The sequence below is a fragment of the Phaenicophaeus curvirostris genome, chromosome 9 (assembly GCF_032191515.1).
Source record: "Phaenicophaeus curvirostris isolate KB17595 chromosome 9, BPBGC_Pcur_1.0, whole genome shotgun sequence".
NCBI classification, from domain to species: Eukaryota; Metazoa; Chordata; class Aves; order Cuculiformes; family Cuculidae; genus Phaenicophaeus; species Phaenicophaeus curvirostris.
The window spans coordinates 2,832,508-2,854,974 of record NC_091400.1 but is presented as its reverse complement, the minus strand read 5'-3'; the positions used below and the strand labels follow the sequence as shown (position 1 = coordinate 2,854,974).

At 39.8% G+C, this 22,467-nt stretch overlaps 1 protein-coding gene across 1 annotated transcript in view; it reads right to left on the bottom strand.

The window, feature by feature from the left end:
• Positions 1-9,181, bottom strand: part of PHYHIPL (phytanoyl-CoA 2-hydroxylase interacting protein like) — a 55,898-nt gene extending 46,717 nt beyond the window's left edge. Inside the window, exon 1 of the mRNA XM_069864376.1 lies at positions 9,013-9,181. Within this exon, the coding sequence (XP_069720477.1) occupies positions 9,013-9,166 (154 nt within the window). The 5' untranslated portion in view covers positions 9,167-9,181. The remainder of the gene's footprint in view (positions 1-9,012) is intronic.
• Between the last annotated feature and the right edge of the window lie 13,286 nt (positions 9,182-22,467).

Sequence of the window (22,467 nt, the reverse complement as noted above, 5' to 3'; positions counted from 1 at the left end):
CCACGCATTTCCATCAGTCAGAGGCAGCTTATCAATTGCTTGAGAACCTGACCAGGTCAAGTTTGATTCTATTTTCAGAGCTGCGTAATGACTGTTGATGACATCTGCCCATGACTGGCAGCGTGCATTAACGAGTATTGTAAACAACCAGTTTCCAAATGTACAGCCATGTGCCTCCTTTCTGCTGCAGGCAGCTGATAAAGATCTATTGATGGTACTTGCTGTTTAATATGGTAAATGATTTTGGAGATTAGTTGTCTCTTATGTAACCTCCTTATGTAAGGACAGAGAAAGAAAACATGCAAAGAGCAGAATTTGATCAGTGAAACAGCAAGTGATCTGGAACTCGACACAGGTATTGCCACCTTGGAAAAATTTACTGAATATCCAAAGCTAATAAAAAGCCAAAAGAAATAAAATCCACTCTCTTTTAAATATACATAAGAAATTTAAATCAGAGTTGCACCTCACCACAGAATACTGTGTGATGATCCACTACCTCGCATATAGCTAAACAGAGCTTCAGGGAATGAAATGAGAAGTAATTAAGCAAGTAAGTTTTAATCTTAAGTAAATTGAAAACAAAACTGAAGAAAAAAAGCTCCAAGACCTGGAACCTAGAAGACTGCAAATGGTTTGTTTCTGGGGGAGGTTCAGGTTGAATTAAAACAAGTTGTTCTTCCTAACCAGCTACCACGTGGTGACACACAATGTCTGACATATTTTAATGCTGATTTATGAAAACATGCCATGCTACTTTATTCACAGTCTCACCATGTGCTGCATCAGCAGTGCCTGCTGTAAGTATATTGCTTGTTGCTCCTAAGGAAGAATGTATTAATTCATTATTGCTCATTCCTCATAACTCATGCTCGTGGCAGAGAAAGACAGAAGGAATTACTTAAAATGTTTAAAATCTTGATGGTAGAGAAAGGAATATATAAGACAGAAGGCAAAGAGGAGAGAAATGAAGGAAAAATAGCAGAATGGATAGAAAACGCAGAGAGTATCTTTTGCCCTTTTCATATTTATTACTGTCTGCTTTATTCCTTTCTTTATCTTCCTTTACTATATTATGTGCCATACTTCAAGCTTGAAGAACACTGTGCTCATAAAATGGCAAAAAGCCAACACATGCAAGACCTGAGCATACCAGAGAGATTAACAATGTTCATGGGTGGAGGCTGTCTGCAGTAATGTGAGAATACCTCAGCAAGTTTCATACCTGCAGAAAATAGTCAAAATTAGAAGGTCTGTTCTATCTTTATTTCTGAGCATGAGGTAATCATAGAAAGCTCACAGGTTGGCATGACTTGGTAAGTGATGGAGGCTTTTTCACTGTTTTTAGATGAGATTTGAATCAGTTCTTAAGAGAAGTGAGAAAATACTGGAAAATATCCACCAGCATTTGCTCGAACTTTTGAATGAATTCAGTTCAGCTGTGTTCAGTTCCTTCTATGTTTGTCCTTCATGTACATCCTAATGAATAAATTTTCTGCTGATGAGACTCACAGGAACTGAAATCATTATGCAAATTATCCAGTGAAGGATTTGGAATAATGCATTGGTAAAGACTGGATTCTTAAAGATAAAGGCAACAAGGAAATTTCACCTCTGCCCTATGACTACACTAGCTGTGTACAAAAGGGCTGATATCTGGGGTTTGGGGGTTTTTTCTATTCAAAAAGTTTTAATTCTGAAAGTAGTTAACATTAAGGTGTTTTTCATGCTGGAATTTATCAGCGTCTACAAATGGAAAACATGCATATTTTATTAAAAACTTGACAATTTTTTTTCTGTTTGCATTTTTTCCTTAAAATGCAAAACACTGGTTGATGTACATTTCCTTAGCAGTAAGATCAAGGCCAAACTTGAGGAAGAAAAGGTTAAATCACCTTACACTGGCTCCACTTACATTTAAATGTCACAGGCAGAACAAATCCAAACACAATACTTGCACCTGTCTTCTCTTAAGCCCTGCAGAATAGTTCTGATATATAAGATAATGTCCAAAAAGAGGGAAAGTAAGGAGAGAAAAGAAAACCAAACTAGGGGAAGATATACTGCATGTTCTTGTTTCATGATGGAAAACCAGTACTGATGTATTGATCATGTGACTGGATTCAATCAATTAAGAAATGAGACTTTCACATGCTTATTACTGAATGCAAATAGACGTGTTACCACAGCAGCTGCTGATGTTCACCCTACCGAGCTCTCTGTCTCTATCACTCAGTGCTGTTGTTGCACACACCAGTGTTGTGAGTCTCTTGCTTTGCTGTCCTCTGCCCAGCAAGTGAATCTGTTTGTGTGTCTTGCTGGTGGTGCATAAGCAACCGAGTTGATCATACTTTAGACAGACCCCTTGAGACAGTTCTGGAGGGCTGGTAACTCACAGCATGCAGATACATACTTGAATGAAATTTCCAAAACAACTGTCCTTTGCGGGACAGACATTGATAGCCAAAAATCCCCAATGTTTTTTAAGCATTTTGCTATTGTCACCCCGAGAAACACAGAGGCATGGGGAATTTCAAGAAGCTAACTTTCTGCTCAAAGGTATCTTTGCTGTTAACAATTTTCTTCAAAGTATCTCTGCAATTTTTATATTCTTATAGTGCTCCTCCTCCTTCCACTTGGCTGTGTTGTTTTCCATCATGAGCAGTAAATTGGCTGTCTGGATCTCTTCATTCACTGTGACATTAGGTACTTAAGCCTAAGGCACCAATGTCTTTCGAAAGGTTGCACAGGGTAGCAACACTTTGGTTCTGAAGATGAAATGCATCCAGGCACTGAAGTTTGAATTTCAATTATTTCTTGACCTATACTGACAATTTGCATTCGTTTTTTTTTTACTCCAGTCCTCCTAGGAGGGAGACATCCAGCTATCCAAATATTACTTTTGGACACATATGTAGCTTAGTTGCAAAAATAACCAAATGCATAAGAAGGGCAGACCTTATTTATAACTGCTCTGCTTCTATATGTGATTGATTGCCTCCAGTAAGGATACTTAAATGTAGTTGAGCTGTTTGTGTTGGAGGCAGTGGCTGCTGAGGAGTGTCATTTGGCAGTCACTAGACAGCTGAACTTTCTTAGTACTCTTCTGTACGTGCCCCAGCAGACATTATTGTTTAAAAACTCACTAATACTGCTTATTAGAATTCTGAAGTATCATTTTTTTTCTCTGCTTCTACAAAATGTTTCATTTTCCTTCTGCACTGAAGCCATGGTTTTCCTTCTCTCCCTCTCAATCCTCTTTTGCCGAATTGCCTTTTTAATTATCTCGCCTAATAGTATAGAATATGCAATAAAACTAATTATTTTGTATTTGTATATAACTATATAACACCTATATATTTACAAAGTGCAGAATAGAGGGTAAGGAGAACTGCAAGGATAAAATATCTCTTACAAAACATAGTACAGAGATTATATTCTTTCTTCCCAGAGTGATAGCAAGGAGCAAGTTCACTGACTCCAATGCAAGGGTTGAAACAGAAGGATCCAGCCCAGATTTTCATAGGAAGACATTCTAAAATGACAACTGGAGTTTGATGGCACTGTATTTCAGCAATGATTGAATAATTAGTTTATACCTGTGTCTCAAGTAATTTAAACATAATATGCTCTGAAACTATAAACAAATAATTGGCAGCAATCTGGAGGATTGCTTTATGTGCAGCAACCCCTGAGTATAGTAAGAGAATGAAGTTATCAGAGAGTCTAAGCAGCTGAAGCCTTGCTGCTGTAGGAGAGGTACACGTGGATGTCGTTTTCTAGACGTTGCTTCAAAAGTATCAAGTCCCTAAAATCACATTACACCAAAGCACAGACCAGGTCAGAAGGGAATATTGTTGAATACCACCACGATGCAGAGACCCTTCAGGTTTCTGCTTAAGAGTGGTTACACGCAGCCACGAGTATGCAACTAGACGTGCTGAAAGGGTTAATTATGGTATTTCATCTCTCCAGTAAATGTCTTACTGAGAATAATAAAATACTGGATAGCAAAGGATTATACAAACAGGAGCTTTGAAAGTGTTCAAATAGTGATACTCCAGAAGAACTCCTATTAACTTAGCACACAGACCTCAGACAAGAATGGTACTGCTGGTATTTTGGAAAGATGTTAGCAGGTAATTTAGGTATATTTTGCTATTCTATATTTCTATTCCAAACATATATCAAAAGTTGCAGGGTTTTTTCCTTACATTTTGATGATCACCACCACCACAGTAGGATCTTTACAAGCCTCTTGTTCATTACAAGGCTATAGAATATAGTATCCCCTCCTGATAATCAAAATAAACCTTTGTGGACAGGGAAAAGTGATTACACTACCAGAGAAATGGCATGCACCAAATTAAGTTGATTATTTTTCAAATGAGAACTGTAGCTCCATTAGAAAAATCATGTAAACAAAATTGAAAAAGGACCCAAATTCAAGTCTTGAATATATCCTTGCAGCATATTTTGGAGGTCAGCAGGCAGAGCCTATCTTAGATTGGAGATAAATACTTTAGAGTTGAAAATTTATCTGGAATTATCATCACCTCCACTTCTGTGCACATAAGAAGAGAATGCAGTTCCCATGATTTGGCTTGCTAACAACCATACCACCACGGGCTGGAGGAGCAGTCGGTGAGTAGGAGAGCAAAACCCATGCGTGCTGTTCAAGGTACAAATGCTTATTATGGAAGTCACCTTATCGTGTTACAGAGCAGCACAATGCCACGGGAGTCTTGTGTAGCTGCATGGTTTTATACTGAATTAAAAACACGTGTCCTCCATCAGCCACTGCAGAAACCCACTCCTTGGGTTGGACCTGGGGAACTGCAGGAAGACTTCTTCTCCGTTACAGTTAGAAGAATAGCTGTCTGCCATATGTGCTGTATATAAGTGCTGATTTTAATTAAGGTTTAATCTCCTCAGTCTCTGCGCTAATCCTTGGTTCTCTTTCATAATATTCCCACAGACCACTCCAGGGTATTTTCTGACATTGAAAAAGTCTTAATTTTGCTGGATTTGGTCTGGTTTGACAGGGTCCTGTCTATCCATCTTCATCTTTTGTTTTCTGATAGGAATCTGTTACATATGCGAGGCAGAAAAAAACTACCAGTTTTTGAGCATTAATTGGCTGAGAATGGTAATTTGTGGATTTGAGGAATAGCAAAGGTGCCACTAGAGTGTGTAAGTGGGCAGCTGGTACAGTAGCGTTTGCCAGCATTTCTGTCAATGTGGGAGTACAGCAATATGGTAGCTGTTAACACTGTACTCAATAAATATCTCATCATATGTGAAGATTTGACTAGCCTTTTAGAGGAAGAAGCTGAATATTCTCTGTGGCTGCAGAAGGCTTTCACGTGTAATCCCAGCAAGCGTCAACAGGCCTTTGTGGGTGCTTAAATACTATATACATAACATTTTTTTCTTGCAACAGAAGTAAACAATGTGTAGGCAAACACTGGCATAATAGCGAAATAATTCACACACTGAATTATCCAGAGAAAAACAGCGTAATGTGCAACATGACATGTTTTCTCAGCTGGTTCAAGCCTTATGGAAAAACAGAAAGACCTGTGGTCAAGTGCATGTGACAAATTTTGCTAATATGAGACTTGGTTTCTATATGTCATATATTTGTGTATCCATAAAAGAAAAGCACTTACATTATTCCAACATTTTTTTTTGTTGCTCTTAGAAATAAGAAGGATGTCAAAATTATCATTTTAGGACAAAGGAACATGAATTTCATATGTTTTATAACTATTGGAATTAAACAACAAAGACAATATTGTAGATAAAAATGGCACCCACCTAGTGGGTGTATTTCTACAACTATTTCTTGCCAGGAGGTTTCCTCCTGTGGATCTCTTACAACCCTTACACAAAGATTCACTACATTTTTCTATTAGGAAAAATAATTATCCGGTATAAGGTTTCTGTCTTGTCATGTTTTGGTTTCATTTTACCATGACCTATCACTCTACCTTCTTCAAAGAGTCTTCTTTCTGTGCCTCAGCCCACCACTACTACTCTTCTGAGTATCATCACAATACAATTACTAATTCTCTATAGCTCCTACAGTCCAGTGTGCTATACTCTAAGCTATATCCTTTCCCTTAGAAGAAAGTCCTAAATAATAAAAATCCATCATGACATCAACAACTGAAGCATCACCATCCTGAAGAGCCAAAACCACTGAGATTTTCAAGAAATTTTGTCTGTGAAGCTTCAGAAAGGTTGATTTGCAGGCACAAATAACAACACAGAACTGAAGCAAACTCAAAATGTGTAGTATAAGGCTTGCCTTGACCTTTTAGTCCACTTTATTGAAAATGAAACACTAGATTCAACAATGTGATATAAATCATTATTTGTATTCAGGACCTATGAAAGTGCCCTGGGTTAATAAATTCCTTATTTTTATTTCTTTCTACATTGTCCTTTAGGATCTTGCTGCTAGTACGTACATGACTCACAGAGCAAGCATGCTTTTTAACACTAAAAAATTCTAAAACAAATGCACCAAAATATCCTACCGAGCCACTAGTAAAATTAGCTGGCTACTAAGGTAAAGAATATTTTCCATTCGGTAGTAATGGTGCCTATCCACTCTACAAAGTGGCTTCCAAAATGATGATTCTACCCACAGAACATCACCCATCATTTTATTTTTACATTCACAAAATCATACACCGTCCTTTATGAAAGAATTTGGGAATATAAGGCAGTTTTGGAAGAAATGACAGTACTAAATGACAGGACCATTTCAAACTACAATGACTTATTGAAGTGCTTCAGCTACTATGATGGACAAAAAGTGCTCTTACACGCATAGGAAAGATAATAACTTGCACAATCTCCAATAAAAGACTTTCAATATGAGTCATTAATGTAGCTATTTACATTTACAGTTATTGTCATAAACAAAAGAGAAAGATAATTTCTCCACCCTGTCCCTTACGATCAAAAACTTGAAATTTCTGTCTGTGGAGAAATGTGAAACTACAACATTCCTTCATGCCAAAAACCAAAACACAAAATTACACCTTCTGAATGAAAATGAAAATTCTGAAATGTTGCTCCTGAAAGTGAGGTATCAGCAGACTGATTTTAGCAGCAGCAGCCAAGAAAGACCACAGCAGGGTACCAGGTGTAGTTTTTTACTGCCAGTGTGCAGTCAGCACGCATGGGGAAGAGCCAGACCCAGGGAGGAGAGAGAATTGGAGAGCCCGACCACCCAGCAAAGTCACCACTTCTCTTCCAGCTGGTGACTAAGGCTGTATTTTAGGCTGCCTCATTTGTTTTTACCAAAGAGGTGAAAGAAGTGCCTCATTCAGCCACCACCAGCTGGCTGGACAGCCAAGTTGAGGGATGAATCTACTCCTTGTTCTCTCCCAGGGTGTTTCCAGTGTCCCGAGGACACGGGATTGCCCCATCAGCCTGAACACATACACTAACACATTGCTCAGAGACGGCTGAGATGCATCGCTGTATCTGCTGTTCCCAGCTCTGTTTTCTCTTCTTGAGCAGGTACTACCTTGGGAGTTAATTCTGGCTCATAGCCATTCTGTGGATAGAAAAACTCTCCTGCATATGGTGATGCATGTTTTGTGCGTTTGATAATGACAGGATAAGGCTTAAGCCATGGCTGCAGTGGCCAGCTGTCTCCAGCACGCCTTCCAAATACGAGTCTTAGGAGAAATGCCAATAGGGAAATACTGTAAAATAACATTTTGTATAGAAAGTACTCTGCCATGACATATACAGTGTAGTTTTCAACAAGTTTTCCTACTTAGGCAGTGAACAATCTTGTATCAAAATAAGGGCAGCTGCAGTGTAATGCCCTATGTAACTGGATTTACAATAAGAATTTAAATAAAAAAACCACCAAACCAATAAATCCAAGCATGCTGACCCAGGTGAGATTCATGAAAATGCACAAATTTGACTTACGGTGTGGAAAGTGCAGAGAAATTTATAAAGCCAAGTACTGTGCATTCTTCGTTTTGCAGTGAGCCCCTATTCTGGCAGGTTTTAAAATCCTAAGGGGATTTGAAGCATCAGCTGCACAGTAAAAGCACCCATTTATCAAAATAGGTGCCAAAATAAATAATCTAACATCCCACCCAGTAGAACAGATCATTAAACAAATAAATAGATAGATAAATAAATAAATTAACTCCAGTGAGAAAACAAGCAACAAACAATCAAGAAATCCTTTATCCTTGAGCATTTGGGATTCAAAGGCATTCAAATCCAAGGGAACAAATCATATTTGAGCTTAGTCACAAGCTGAAGAGCAGGTTCAACCTTCAGAAGAGGACACAATCCCTTACATCTTATTCCCAAATCATGTGCTCCCATCCTCGTATTCCTGAATCACGTACTCCTCTACTCGATAAATAATAAATAAATAAATAAATAAATGTATTCATTTCATGGAAGCAGCCATACCCTCTGGAACAGCTGGGAAACCTGATGGAGTGAGGTCCAGTGAATCCCTTATTTGCTGACTTCATGAAGGGGAACTTTTAGTTTTGAAGGTTGTTTTTAGACAGTTATCCAACTTCATGGCTTAGGAGGAGATCAGAAAAGTAGAAGAATACAATTTTATGTTGTTAAACTCTGGAGACATGTTGGAACGAGACAAAAATATGAAAATGTCAGCAGAGTAAAAATTTAAAGAAAAAGGCACATCATATTTGCCTGTAAAATGTGGGTATTGCCACTCAAATCCCTCAGTCACTGCATACTCAGTATTGCACCAAGCCATTAATTCTACAGTAAATTCTCCTCCTGCTCTCCACATTATCACTATTCCCTATTTTCCACACATCTGAGCTCCTCATTGAATCTCATTTTTCCTGCAGGCAGGGGGTCATGTTCTTCCAAGCCCCTCAATCTGGTTTCTCTGATCTCTTCATCACCACCTTCTCCTAGTTGTTCAGCTCTTTTCTAGTTCCCGTTCTTACATCTTCCCAGTCCCCCTCTGCCCTAAGGTACCTTGAGCACAGGGTAACAGGCTGAGATCCTTGCTGGAGGAGCCGCCCTCGCTCACGCCAGAGATGGCAGCTTGTCCGTGGACCCTTCTGCTTGCAGAGGGCTCCGCGCTGCCCTCCTGGTGCTCCTCCCCCAGCTTCTGCCAGTCCCCCCTCATTTGGACACCAAGAAGAGAGGTTTTGTTGAAAGTTGTGTTGGGGCCTCATGGTCCTGCCCACCTTGGCCATTAGCCAAACACCAAAGACACACGAAGTGAGGGATCGATAAGGGACCTGGAATGCTACTAGTTCTATCCCAAAACCATGCAGGCGCAAGCTTTGAGCTCTGAAAGCATCTTGCCTCCCAAGATGTTTTTGCAGTCAGCGCTCTTGGTGACCTCCTTTCTTAGTATGTGTGCTCTCCTGGTACTAGAGCTGAGAAGGGTGAGCAGGGGAGAGGAGGAGGTGGCTGCAAAACCAGCCTTCCCCTGCCACCACTATCATTATATTTGCGTTGCAGGGAGTTGATGTGGCTGCCTTTGTGGGGCTCTTTGGCAGGAACCCAGCAGCCTTTCTGTGCCACTGCTCACATTGTACTGCAGGAGTATAAACACAGGCTTGTCCACGGTGCTCTCGACAGCTCTGGAGGAAATCCATGATTGCAGAGTGTCAAATAGGCCAGAGATGCTTGACTACTTTCTGTACGCCATCTACTGCCTGTATCTTAATTCCCTGTCTCTTGTAGGAACACGGAAATTCATTAGTATCAGAGAAGTAGGACAAGGGAATACGGTGGGACTGTGATTATTCTCAGGGTTTGATGCTACAAAATGTAGCATCTTTAATATTCCACTGCTGTAAAGACAAAAGCTGGACAGTGTTTAACGTTTCCTAGGACCATGCCAAGGTACCATACAAATAAAAAAATGAGGTAGAAAATACATAATATTTGAGAAGAAGAAGAGATAGCAGTGTGAGAAGAAAAATTATTTTAAAACCATAAAAAACCTTCCCAACCAATCCTCTGTCTACCCTGCAAATATTCAAAAGCATAAAAGGTGTTATCAACACTTTGCTCCATCCTTCCATCCTGTCTAATCTCTCTTTGGTTGAGGATAATCCTTGAAAGCATAAAACCAAGATCTTTCATTTCCCTAGAATTCATAATACCCTTCTGCTAGGCACTATATACGAGCTACTAGAGCGTTATGATGACTTTGCCAGATTTGAGTGACTGCAAAACCTTCAAGGCCTGAGAACACAAGACAAACATCGTCAGTGTGAGCCTTGTCCAAGCTTTGACATCTCCAGACTGGAAAAAGTTCCCCTGTAATTCCTGTACTCAGTATATGGACTTGAAATTGTGTCCCTCCTTGTTGAGCATTCTGCCTCCTACTGCTGTAACACAAGTACTGGTCCTTCTGCAAATACTAGACGTTAAACTTCACTTGGGCTCTACCGTGCACAGACCAAGAGCTACTGGTGCTCCTACAATATGCTCTGGGAAATTCCAGTAGCTTTAACAGGAGCTGGTGCATGTTTTATAGCCGCACATTACTATTATTTTTTCATTTCCTTTGTTACCACTTAGACAGAATTGCTTTGCCTACAAGGAAAGTCCTTCCTGAATGTAAAACCTGAAATCCAGGAAAGGGTAGGTGTGCAAGCTCCGTCTGTTCTTCTTTGCCCATCTCAGGATGGAATGGGCAGAGGGGTGAAGTGCATGTGCTAACATACCGTAAGGCAGTGCTTCAGAAGAGGGGGTTTCATCAATAACACACTTTTTTTCCCCAAAAGACAAAAGGCAGGATTCACCTGCTGACTTCTCCATTACAGCAGCGATAAGCTGATAAAACTCTTTGGAGGCTGATGTAAATTACCTTTATTCCACTGTTTTCAGTTAAGCTTGACAATTTTTTACCCAGTGAGAAACTAATCCTTACATATTACAGGGAACTACTGTACAAAGGAATATACCAGCAAAATTGCGATGTGAATATGGCTATGAAAAGAAAAAGAATATTTCTCTTTCCTAAAAGCTGTTACACCTTCAGATTTCTACAGGACCATAAAAGTACAGGCAACAAACTTTATTCTTCCTACCTTTCCTCTGAAATTAACACTGTTTAAAACTAATCCAACCTTTACAGTTATTTTCTAATCCCAAATCAGTTACTATTTCCTGTTCTGTGTTTAATATTTAATAAATAATTAAATATGCACTCTGGTCAAAAAATCAATTTCCTTTTGAATTACCCAAATGTTAAAACCACACTTCTGTGGCAACGAGATGGTGCTCTGAAGAACAGAGCCATCTACAGAAATCTTTTTGATAATGGTGTCCTTCTTTCAAATCCAAACATTTACTTGATGTAGAATACAAATTGAGCTCTAGTGTATAAGTCAGCTAGGATTTCAAAGTTGGCCTTTATACTTTGCCATTAATTAATTCCGTCCAAGAAATTCAAACAAAGATACAAACAAAAAAGTTCTCTAAATACGTTACATAAGGCATTCAGAATATTCTAATTCATTCCCCTCCAGGAACACAGCAGAGTCAAAGAATAGTGTACACAGCATGTTTAGACTGTATAAAATGCACTAGAAACTGAAAGAATAGTTTAAAGCCCATTTATTTAAAGCTCGCCATTGTAAGAGCTATTGTAGAGTATTTGCTAATCAATCTACACTTCTGAGTTCTAAACAATTGCAGGCTTAATGAAATGTACTTTTCTTCACTTTCAGATGTAGAAACAAAGAGTTTCCTATTAAAAGGGAGGAAATGAAAGCAGAAGGCAGAAGACCTCTTTCAAAATTACTGGAGGTTCTGAGCAATTTAAATATTGAATAGAAAGTCAGAAACTCTTCTGTGGGATCTCTTTCCAAGGGAAAAAGTATCTGAGAAAGAGACCTTCTTTCCCGATACACTGTATATACAGCTTTGAGTCAGGTAGGATGAGTATTCTGTCTGATACAATGAGGAAAGCCTCCAAAAATCTAGCAGGGAAAAATCGTAGAACTTCTTTTTTTTTTCTTTTTAAATCTCATTTTGTTGCAACTATCACAACATAACTAAAACAGAAGTTGAAGATTGGGGCAAGTGGTCAGTCAGTATAGAGAGATCTTTCAAGCCGAGTAATCAAAAATGTTTTTTCCTGGGGAATAAGCAACACAGGATGGAGTAAGGACACAGCAGGTACGTCTATTCAGCCTGAAAGTAGATTAAGAGTTTTCTTTCTCTCAAGATTTACTTAATCCAGCTTGTATAGAAATACAAGGGAAAACCTATTCCCTAACACCTTTATCTTAAACTTAGTGGCGTTCACTCACCTGGAAAACAGATCTAGTAGAGAGGGGAAGAGGCAGAGTCAGAAAAGCTATGTCAGACCAAAACCAAAGTGAAAAGTAGACTTCATTGTGTTCTTCACTGCTCTGCAATGCACAGATGCCATCTCCCTCCCTGTTCCTCTTGTGACACTGTGACAATCTTTTATAAGAGGCCTCAGAGCAAAGTGGATAGACCACAGTGCTACAAGCACCATTAAGTTCTCTGAGATTTCTCAAGCCCATTATCTCCTTCTCTTAGCTTTTTATTCTTTGGAGTTCAACTCACAGAGAAGTTATTTCTGGCACCTCCTTATTTGTGCTAGGATCTTAAATACTTGTTGGTTTTGTGTAGCTCATCTGATTATTTTCTTGTAATTTTATTTACTATTCAGTAAGACCTAGGAAAGCCCTGTACTAAACTGTAGAATTTACATGACAGTTTCTAACACTTGATTGCAAACATACAGCATGAGAAAGGGGGCATTTGACATTGTTTTGACTTTTTATTTAGATGTACACCTACAACAGTGGACAATCTAGCTAAGGTCTTAGGTTAGAACACTTCTAGCATTTCTTGAGACTGCTGCAGAACATGCAATTGAAAAAGATGAGAAATTGTTGCTGGACTTATTGTCTGGAAATTTGGTATGATGTCTCTATTTACGGTCTGGAAAAAGAAATTACTTCAGGAAATAGAACTGATAACCACAAGGATTTTGTGAAGGATAAAAAACCACCTGTGAGTAGCAATGAAACGTTGATTTTCATGGGACATAATCAAATAGGAGTTGCACACAAGTCTGAAGCAAGCTAAATGGTGGCAATGAAACCATAGCAACTTCTGATATTAACATGGGTTTCAGAGGAAAGATGACATTCCAGTTTCCTTAAAGCAACAAAGTGCATCTGATCCCAAACAGCTTTGGAATGTACAGCTATATATTCAGACATGAAAAGCTAGTGTGCCATTGGTCCATGAAAACTAGTATCATGTGAGGAAAACCTGTATTTTCATTTATTTCCATTTATTGACTACATAGTCTGGTGTGGTGACAGATGAATACTTCCTCAGCATAGTGTGGGATGACTGCCTATTATGCTGAGGGCTCTGTAAGGAAGGTTTCCATGACAGCATTCTGTGCATCATTGATATTTTGGAAAACATTCACTTTTGATCTCTGACTTCTACAGAGTTTGCTGTTGCCATGAAACATTATATTTGCAAGGAAAAAAGCCAGGGCTAGCACGCATATCTTACATACAACCAGGAGTGCTTGGAAGTTTTATTCCAGTGATGAATTGTAGAAGTATGTGATAAGCCACAGAGCTATTTGATAAATGCATCTATTAAACACATTTAATTACCTTTTCTACTCTCTGGCTAGCAAACATTCTGTCTCAGGACTTATTCTGGAGTTTTATACATTGAACAGGTTCAGACGGATAACATTTCCAGTCTCCTCTCTATATTTTAATATAGACTTTTCCTTGAAAACTAATTCCACCTCAAAGCCCAAGAGAAGTTAGTTTCAATGCTGAGCCAATTACCCCCACACCCACTGCTTTTCTACACTTTAAAATATGATGGATTTGAAGCACAACATCTTGTTCCACAAAGCGCTGAGGATGCGTTTAGTACTGAACGAGAGGGGAGAGTTGGGACATGAAGGGCCTTAAAAATACTTCACATTCAGATGTTCATGGAAGTTGTCCCAAGTTAAGTTTTTAATCTCTTTTGCAGCTGTCTTATTCCTCCATGTTTGGGTAGGGATTTTCCAAAGGTCCTGAAAGAGCTAGCTGCTCAGTTCCTATTGAATTTCAGCAACATTCCATCTTCTGACACTAATGTGCTGCTCTGAAGGCTATTAGACATGAAAAATAGCCTCCGTACATGAGTTTAAACTAACGCTGAGTATGTGTGATTTTTCAAGAGCAAGGTCAACATACAGATCTGACCTGCAGCAGAGGGAGAAGATCTATGTAACTATCTGCTAGGTTGGAACTAGAGACTTTTCTAACTATGACTCTGATAAAGCAAACTACACTATCGCATTATGTACATCTCTGTATAAATGTATGTACAATTTACATACAATAAAATATCTAACTAGACTCAATCTCCTTAAGGAGCTTTTCTCTTAATCCATTTGAATTTAAAAGCGTAGCTAAAATTGCAGGAGGATTTTAATTGTATACAAGATTTGAGCTTGGATAAGTGATCCATATGGATTCTTAATCTTTTGTGGGCAGCCAGTACTTCTTAATCAGTGTAAAAAAGAATTCAATAATAAACACAAAGAGTGGGCGACATTAAGAAAGTGTGGATTTTCTAGTGCATTTAGAGGTATGGCACACAACATTTCCTTTCATAAGGGAAAGTTGGTGCACCGTTTCCAAAGCGCAATTTTTAGTAATTGATTTGACCATATTTCTTAGAGGATTATGAGAAAAATCTGAAGATTTGGTGAACAAATAGCACAGCATTCCTCTTCTACTCTCAGGAACAGAGAACTGATCTACCCATACACTCCCTAAAGTAAATCCCAAAGTGTTTTTCTATATACGTCCCAGTTAGGAGCATTAGCCATTGGCATCCCACTTTCATGCACGCTCCTCCATTTCAAGCTCCACATAACCCAATAAAATATACAAATGTATGTTTCCATCCTTACCAATGCTTGTCGTTAGTCCTGCACCATGTCAGGAAAGTAGTTCTGCTGTGTCATGGGGTGGAAACTAGGCTTCTGCTCTTGTTTTGAAGAATGTACAGACTTAACTTGTGAAAAGCTCGTATGTAAAGGATGACCCGATAGCCTTTGATAACATATAACATGAAATGAGAGCTTCCACTAGAATCAACAAGAGCAAAATGCGCTGGTGGTACCCAAAACAGCAGTTATTTTGCACTGAGCTATGGTACTGCCTAATGATTAACACACGAATAATTTATGTGACAGACCAGAGATAAGAGAGAGTCTAAGACCCTTAGCACAGCCCTAGCTTCGCTCTTCACCTGATTTCTAGCCTCAAGTCTGGTCGTACAGGTTTGCTCTGTGTTCTTTGCAGAAGGTCTTAAGAGAAACTTGGTCTGGGGGAAGAGGTGTGGTCTTCTCTTTTTGAGGAATGGTGGTAATCACAAGAACAATCAATATGAACATAGTTGATGGGATTCTGGTGGAACCTATGGTCCTGCATGTAGTGCTGTACCTTGCTATCTCCATATATTCATAATTTGCAGAGCAGCATTCACTTCCATACCTAACGTTTGTTATTTTACAGGAAAGAGCAAACAAAGAGGGAGAAGACTGCTGCTCAACCACTGTCTTCCCCCTTTTTCTCACTGGGCTTTTGTTTATTCTTTGAAAATGCTCCATATCCTTGCCTTAAATACAATATGGCAATGTTGAGGAGAAACTGCATGTAGGTTTTTGAAGACAGTTTGGGATATAGCAAACTACAGGCTTTCCCTAGTAGGCATACACTCTGGGCCTACAGAGAGAGCTCGCACTTTGATCTGCATCCCCCGCTCCAGAGATGCTTCTCACACAGGGGTTAATTTATGTGCCCTGCAGTCTGACAACTGGCTTCTCTCTGTTCCACAGTCCTCTCTGTAACATCATTTTGGAAAACACAGCCTTGCACAAGACCCGGTAAAGATAATCAAATAGAAACCTACAGTCAAGGACAAAATAACCTGTGCCAACAGCAAGTTTTGGTGATTAAGTGTTCCCAACTCAGACAATCTGGATATATATCACGGTCAAGCCAAAGTCACAAATAAAAATGAAGGATGAGTTAAGAAGCTGCAAAGGAAGACAAAGAGGATTTTGGACTTTCTGGATATCCTGGCACTTGACAAGCTTTTGAGCTGGAGGAGGCTGCTCTGCTGGCTCTCCTGCCCAGGGAACACTGAAGAAAGGCTTCATAGGACAGGTACAGCATCCATGGGCTAAAAAAGTAGCCCACTGCAGCAAATTAGGGCTTGTAAGCGTGCAAAGCATTTAGACGCCTTATTCTAAAAGGTGTTACAGGAAAAAGAAAATACTTGTTATCTTAGGAAAATCTTTATTTCTCCTCAAAATATGTTGGCAGCATAGGCCCTATTACTATGCACTTAGCAAGATTCCCTAAAAAACTTAAATAAGCTGTAAAGTTGCCAATATTTCTTCAGCTTAAAGATATGATCCTATTCCATGGGTTCTTTTTCTTACCAATGAGAAGTGCAATGAGCACGTGAGCGGTAGAAAATACCTTGTGAAACCCCAGCTTTCAAACAGACTCTGTTTCATGGAAGCTGGTAAAGTTCTGTGGCTCCCTACTTGTTTTGGCACCTCTGCCTGACTGCAATTGGAGCTGGCTATGTAATTTCTGATGCCTATGATTCACTCAGCAGCAGCCATTCTGCTTTTTTACAAAAGAGAATACCATCCAACTCTAATCGGAGTTGATGTAGATCAATACAAGCCGTTACTTTCATTATATTTAAAGGGACACATGATTTATTGATTTGTGTATCAAATTTTAGCACGCATATTTTCTGTTTTGTCTGCAGTCAATCTGCTATAATGCACAATGGATCTGTAGATCCAAATGTCATTCAGCACAAAACCAGAGTAATTCCAGGCAGATGATTAAGCAACTATATTGACATAGGGCACATTTATACTATGTTTTCTTCAAGTCTGGAGTATGTAGAGATGTCTACTTAAACACAATGAAAAAAGTTAGTGCCCTGCAAAAATAATTAAATCTGAATGTCCTTGCTTTCAAGGACTTTATAAAATGGTTGCTTGCTTACTGGATGTAAATGTGATGTGGTTTATTTCTAGATATTTAAAAATAATTCAATATTTAAAGTTAAGTTGTTTTATGGTGTTGATAAGTAGTTAGAACCAACAATAAGCTGGTTAAAAAACAAAGGCTGCATGCTGTGCTGCCATATATTCTTTGCTTGATATGCCTTTTTTGTTGTTTGTTTTTTTACAAATGTGGTCTGGTTATATCTCTGACATGAACTGATCACTAGAGTGAGGAGTTAGGTAGGGTTTACCTCACTGGTCATATATAGACATGTATACATTAGGCATTTACTTTAAGAACTATCTAGGCTCCCTGTACAGTTGATGCAGAAGGATGGGCATCTCACTCTATCCCATCCTCATCTTGGGATCCTCTCCTGTGACCAGTTCCACCTAGACGGCTGACCTTGGAGAGATGAGTCCCAGTTGCAGTGAAAGCTGTTGACTTTACTTAAAATCAACTTTGCTTAATTTCACAGGTTTAGCCCAGCCCAAATACCTTGCTTCAGCGTGCATTACAGTAATTTCTGTGAGATTAGTGCAGTTTCACAGTCAGGCAAATGCAGAAGGGACTTGCTGAATCACGCCCTCAGTCAAAAAGATAAACAGATGTTCACTTGTTAAAGCTTGCATAAATCATATACTATCCTTAACAGGATTAATTAACACAGCATTAAGGATAAAGAGCAAATATAGAGCTATACTGTCTCTAACATGAGAGGGGCTTTTAGCACCTTGGCCTTTCCTACTCCTGGTTGAAGTTCAGAAATATTCAGATATATTACCACTTGGAAACGAGGAAAAGGAACGTGAAAAATAAGTTAATACTAACAAATGACAGAATGATTGTTCACTATGGAAGTGTCATCACTCGCTTACCAATAATTTGGTAAAAAACCCAATAATTTGTTTTTTTCCAGGGCATAAAGTATATCTATTATGTGTCCTGCATGTGAGCAATGCTGAGGTTGGGGGCAGAGAACACAGTTTTACTCCTGCTGTGTGAATAGAAATATGATCCTATGTGAATGACCCAAAGCTGTGCAAGCTTGTAAGCATCTTTGCATGGAAGATAAAGGCATTTTGGATGAGTCCACTTGAATCAGTGACTCCTCTCAAACTTGAGGACATTGTTGTGAAGAGGACAGATCTAAAATGCAACAAGATTTGAGCTTATGCGTTACCGGAAAAGAAATTCTGCAAAGATTAGCTAAGAAGTATTCTCTACTCCAACACACAATTCAGCTTGGCCATGGAAATGCCTCTGATTAGCGTTCCTTTTCAAACTGACTCCAGTCATGCAGCATTCCTGAAGGCAGGTGTGGTCATTCTAAACTCGTTTTAGGAAAGTGGTAGGTCTGAAATGTGTACTAAAGGGCAGTTAGTTTCATGGTAATATTTTTAAGAAGTTGTTTCAACAGTAACGTATTAATTAATTTCTTCAATTATTAGTTGCAGCTCCTCACTGTGGCTGCTGGCTGTACCCCCTGCATATGACCTGATGCTTCTAGAGGAGCTACTTGGCTTGCAGGACAACACACACGCTTTGTCTTGAGGAAGGTGGTAGGGAGCCTAAGGAGTGGAGAGGTCTAAAGGAGCCGCATTTGTAAAACTGGTACATTCCCTTGTCGCAAGGCAGAGTACATATGGCCTTTATAAACTTAGGGCTATTATTTCTGGCACTGGTTCCCACTGTCTCACCAATCCTGGAAACTCTGTTAGCAGGTACTTGCACAGATTTCAGCAATCGTAGTCAAACAGGAAAAATCTTGCAAAAATCTATCATACACTGTCGTGCCTAAGAGATGACACAAGAAAAATAGTGCAAACTTGAGAGACAAAACTTGTCTAACAGGTCCTTATTCTTTACTCATCCAGAACACAATGTATTTCTGTGTTGGCTTTGCTTCCCTGGGCAACTGTGCTGAAGCTGGAACACTCCCTTCACACAGCCCAAATGCCAGTTTCTGTTTTGTAGAGCTACACGATTCGATTTGCTTCGGTGGTTCAGAAGTTCAATGGGGAAGAGCTCCCATGGAGAGGAGAGCGCAGGCGGCTCGCGCTAACAAATGGGTGCTTGCCTTGGAAAACAGCACATGTCTGTTCACAGGCATCCAAACTGCAGGCTGCTAAAGCATCCTACTGAGAGCAAGCCTGGCAGAGGAAGCGACTTCACAGACCTTTGAGTCACCAGGAATAACACAAACAGGATCCAGAAAAAAAACATTTTGCTCTTTAAAAGGGAATCGTTATATAGCGCTTGATAAAGTTTATTGTACCAGTTTGTGGAATCGGGAAGGAAAACAGTACCCGTTTGTCTGAGGAAAGCATTCAGATGTAAAATCTGACCTCAGCTCTGTGTTGTTGTTGTTGTGACAGGATAGAGGCAGAAGGATACACAAAATGCATCGATAAGAAAGGGGATAGAAAAGCTGGTAGCTGAAAGAATCCCAGCTGCTGTAAGGAGAGTTAGAGTGTGCGAGTCCAAATGGAATCACCCAAATCCAAGTCCAGGTCCAGAGCAAAAATTAGTAGAAAGTCAACAGTACTATGTAGGTTTAAATTATTGTGCCTTGCTAATATTTTCAGAGCAAATTAATAAAGATCACAGAATCATAGAATAACCAGGTTGGAAGAGACCCACCGGATCATCGAGTCCAACCATTCCTATCAAACACTAAACCATGCCCCTTAGCACCTCATCCACCTGTGCCTTATTCTTTTGCACAAAAAGCCAGTCAAAACTGTGGTATTCCACAGGCATTATGTATCAAAGAAATACCTTCCTCAAAAATAAAGTGTCCCTCCCTGCTCCTACTGGAGTCAGAGACCTCACTGGCATTAAGAGAGGAGAATTAGACCCATACAGTAAACACGGATAATATTTTTTCCACATCAGTCTACTACATTTATATAGCATCTCTTATCCTGACAGGTTTGAAAGACATTTAATGCACTCTGCGGTGTACCAGGACCATTCAGCTACCAGTATATACGAGCTTCTCTTTTGTGCCACATCAACAGCCAATCTCTCTGCCTGGAAATGCGCCTTGGAAGTAGGACAGGAGAGCTCACAGCATGCAGGCAGGTGAAGAGCCTTGCAGCAAGTCCTCCCAGCATGCACACTGCAGGTCTGCCTTCATCATAGAATCACCAGATTGGAAAAGACCCATTGGATCATCAAGTCCAACCATTCCTATCAAACACTAAACCACGTCCCTCAGCGCCTCGTCCGCCCGTCCCTTAAACCCCTCCAGGGAAGGGGACTCAACCCCCTGCCTGGGCAGCCTGTTGCACTGGCTTCTCAGAGAGCATCCTAGCAACCTCAACATCTTAAATTCTCATTGAGCATCTGTGTAGCAGATGTAAGCCCTGCTGCTCTGCAGCTCCTGGAGGCACTCAGGAAGGGCAATAGGAAGGCAGTGTGCAAATCTGTGAGGCAATATTGTTCTTGTAGCTATATAATCCACCTGCCCACCAGTGGTGCACTGAAACCCAGCTAACCATAAGGCTTGTTTGAAAAACCTCTCCCTGCATATGGTTTATGCATGGAATGGTACATCCTGCAGCACGGCGTTGTGCATAAGCTACAAAGAAGCTGCACAACCTGCTGAGCTTGAGCAGACCCAAAGAAATTATATAGACCTGAAGTTATCTGTAGGGTACTCCAAGCCTTTTGCGCCCTGTGTTTAAAATGCCTCATTACAATCACTATTTCCTCCCCCAACACAATATGAAATGATTTGAATGATGAAGCCCGACGCTGATAGAGGATATTTTGAGGTCAAAATGTTTTAGACGTTGCGGATTGAAAAAAAGACCCACAAAGCAACCAAACCCAAAATAAGTTACTAAATTCTGTGGTTTACATAAAGTGCTCTTAGTGTTATTTTTTAAAGGCACACCGGTTCTGGAAATATTCAAGTTGGGTGGTCAGTATTTTTATTTCAGTCTCAAGCAACTGGTGGAAGATAGGAACAGAAAAGCCATGAAAGCTTAAGCTTGCCATTGGCTGCTTTTCTGGCAAGAAGTCACTGCACAGCCTGAAAATGCTGCCATAGCCTACGAGAACAAAACTGCGCATGAAAAGCTGTCTCAGAGTATGTGTCAGTTTTAATATACGAGGCATTTATTATGAGGCAGAGCTATGAAAAAAGTCCCAAACCACTGAGGGCATTGTGGTTTTTCTTTTTTGTTCTCCCAGACAGTAACAAAACTCCTGCATGTTGCTAGTTGTGGTTTATTATGTGTCTGGGCATCAGGAGAATGTGAATTTTGATTTGTAGTGGTTCAGATGTAGGACAGAAACCCTGAGCCAAGGATAGGCTTTATTTCTGCTCTGAAAATGCCTTTTTCTGCTGGCCTGAGACTATTAGGGAATGACCCTCAAATCCTGGAATGATACTTCTGTGTTCTCATATCAAACGAGCTGCAAATACAGTGAGAGAAAAGTTATGTCAGAAGTCACCTTTAGCCACTTTACTCACTTTCAACCTTTTCCCCACCACTTAAAAAGAAAATAAGTAGTTTCTAACAGTAAAGGTAGCAAAGCCCTTGAGAGATTACCCAGGAAAGAAGCGCTGCAGTGTTTAAACAAGAGAAGCTTAAATGAACACATCAGAGATGTGTTTAAAGCTGTGGGAGCTCTGCCAGAGATGCTACTTTGCAGCTGCAGAGACAGGGGACATCTGTAAAGGCTGTCAGGACAGAGCCTGAAGGTGAAAAACCCCAACATCTCCTCTTGTGCTTTTGTCAGTGCAGGAGGTTTGGCTCCTGTGCTGGGAGAAGTCCCAGAACAGGCAGTCCCTAACCCATCTAACCTGATAACTTAGTTTTACTAAGAAGTATTTTGTTCATTATAACATTAAAAATGTAAGGGAGATTAAAAGGAAGAATCATTACTCAGCATGAGGTGTTAAAAAAGCTTTGTAGGTTCATAGAATCATAGAATCACCAGGTTGGAAGAGACCCACCGGATCATCGAGTCCAACCATTCCTATCAATCGCATCCTAACCAATGTTTAGCTGATAAATCGAGTCTCCTGCTTTTTTATTTTGAGTATTCATACTTGTCTATATAGCAACCCATCTCCCTACATGGTTGTGATCCAAGAAAAAAAAAAGATTGTGCATAGGAAGAACTAAAGAACTCTACTTCATCCACAAAATCTTTCATCTGCAGCCTTGATTCCATGCAAGAGATGCCTAATGCACACGGACAGCTATTTTCTCTACTCATGAACATAGCTATTGCTGCTCAGTTTCTAGAGTTCATCTGCAGTCGATTCAACATAAATACTGGCAAGTTCCTTCCTCTGCCACAGTTCTGCATCCTCATTCTCACTATTCGGATG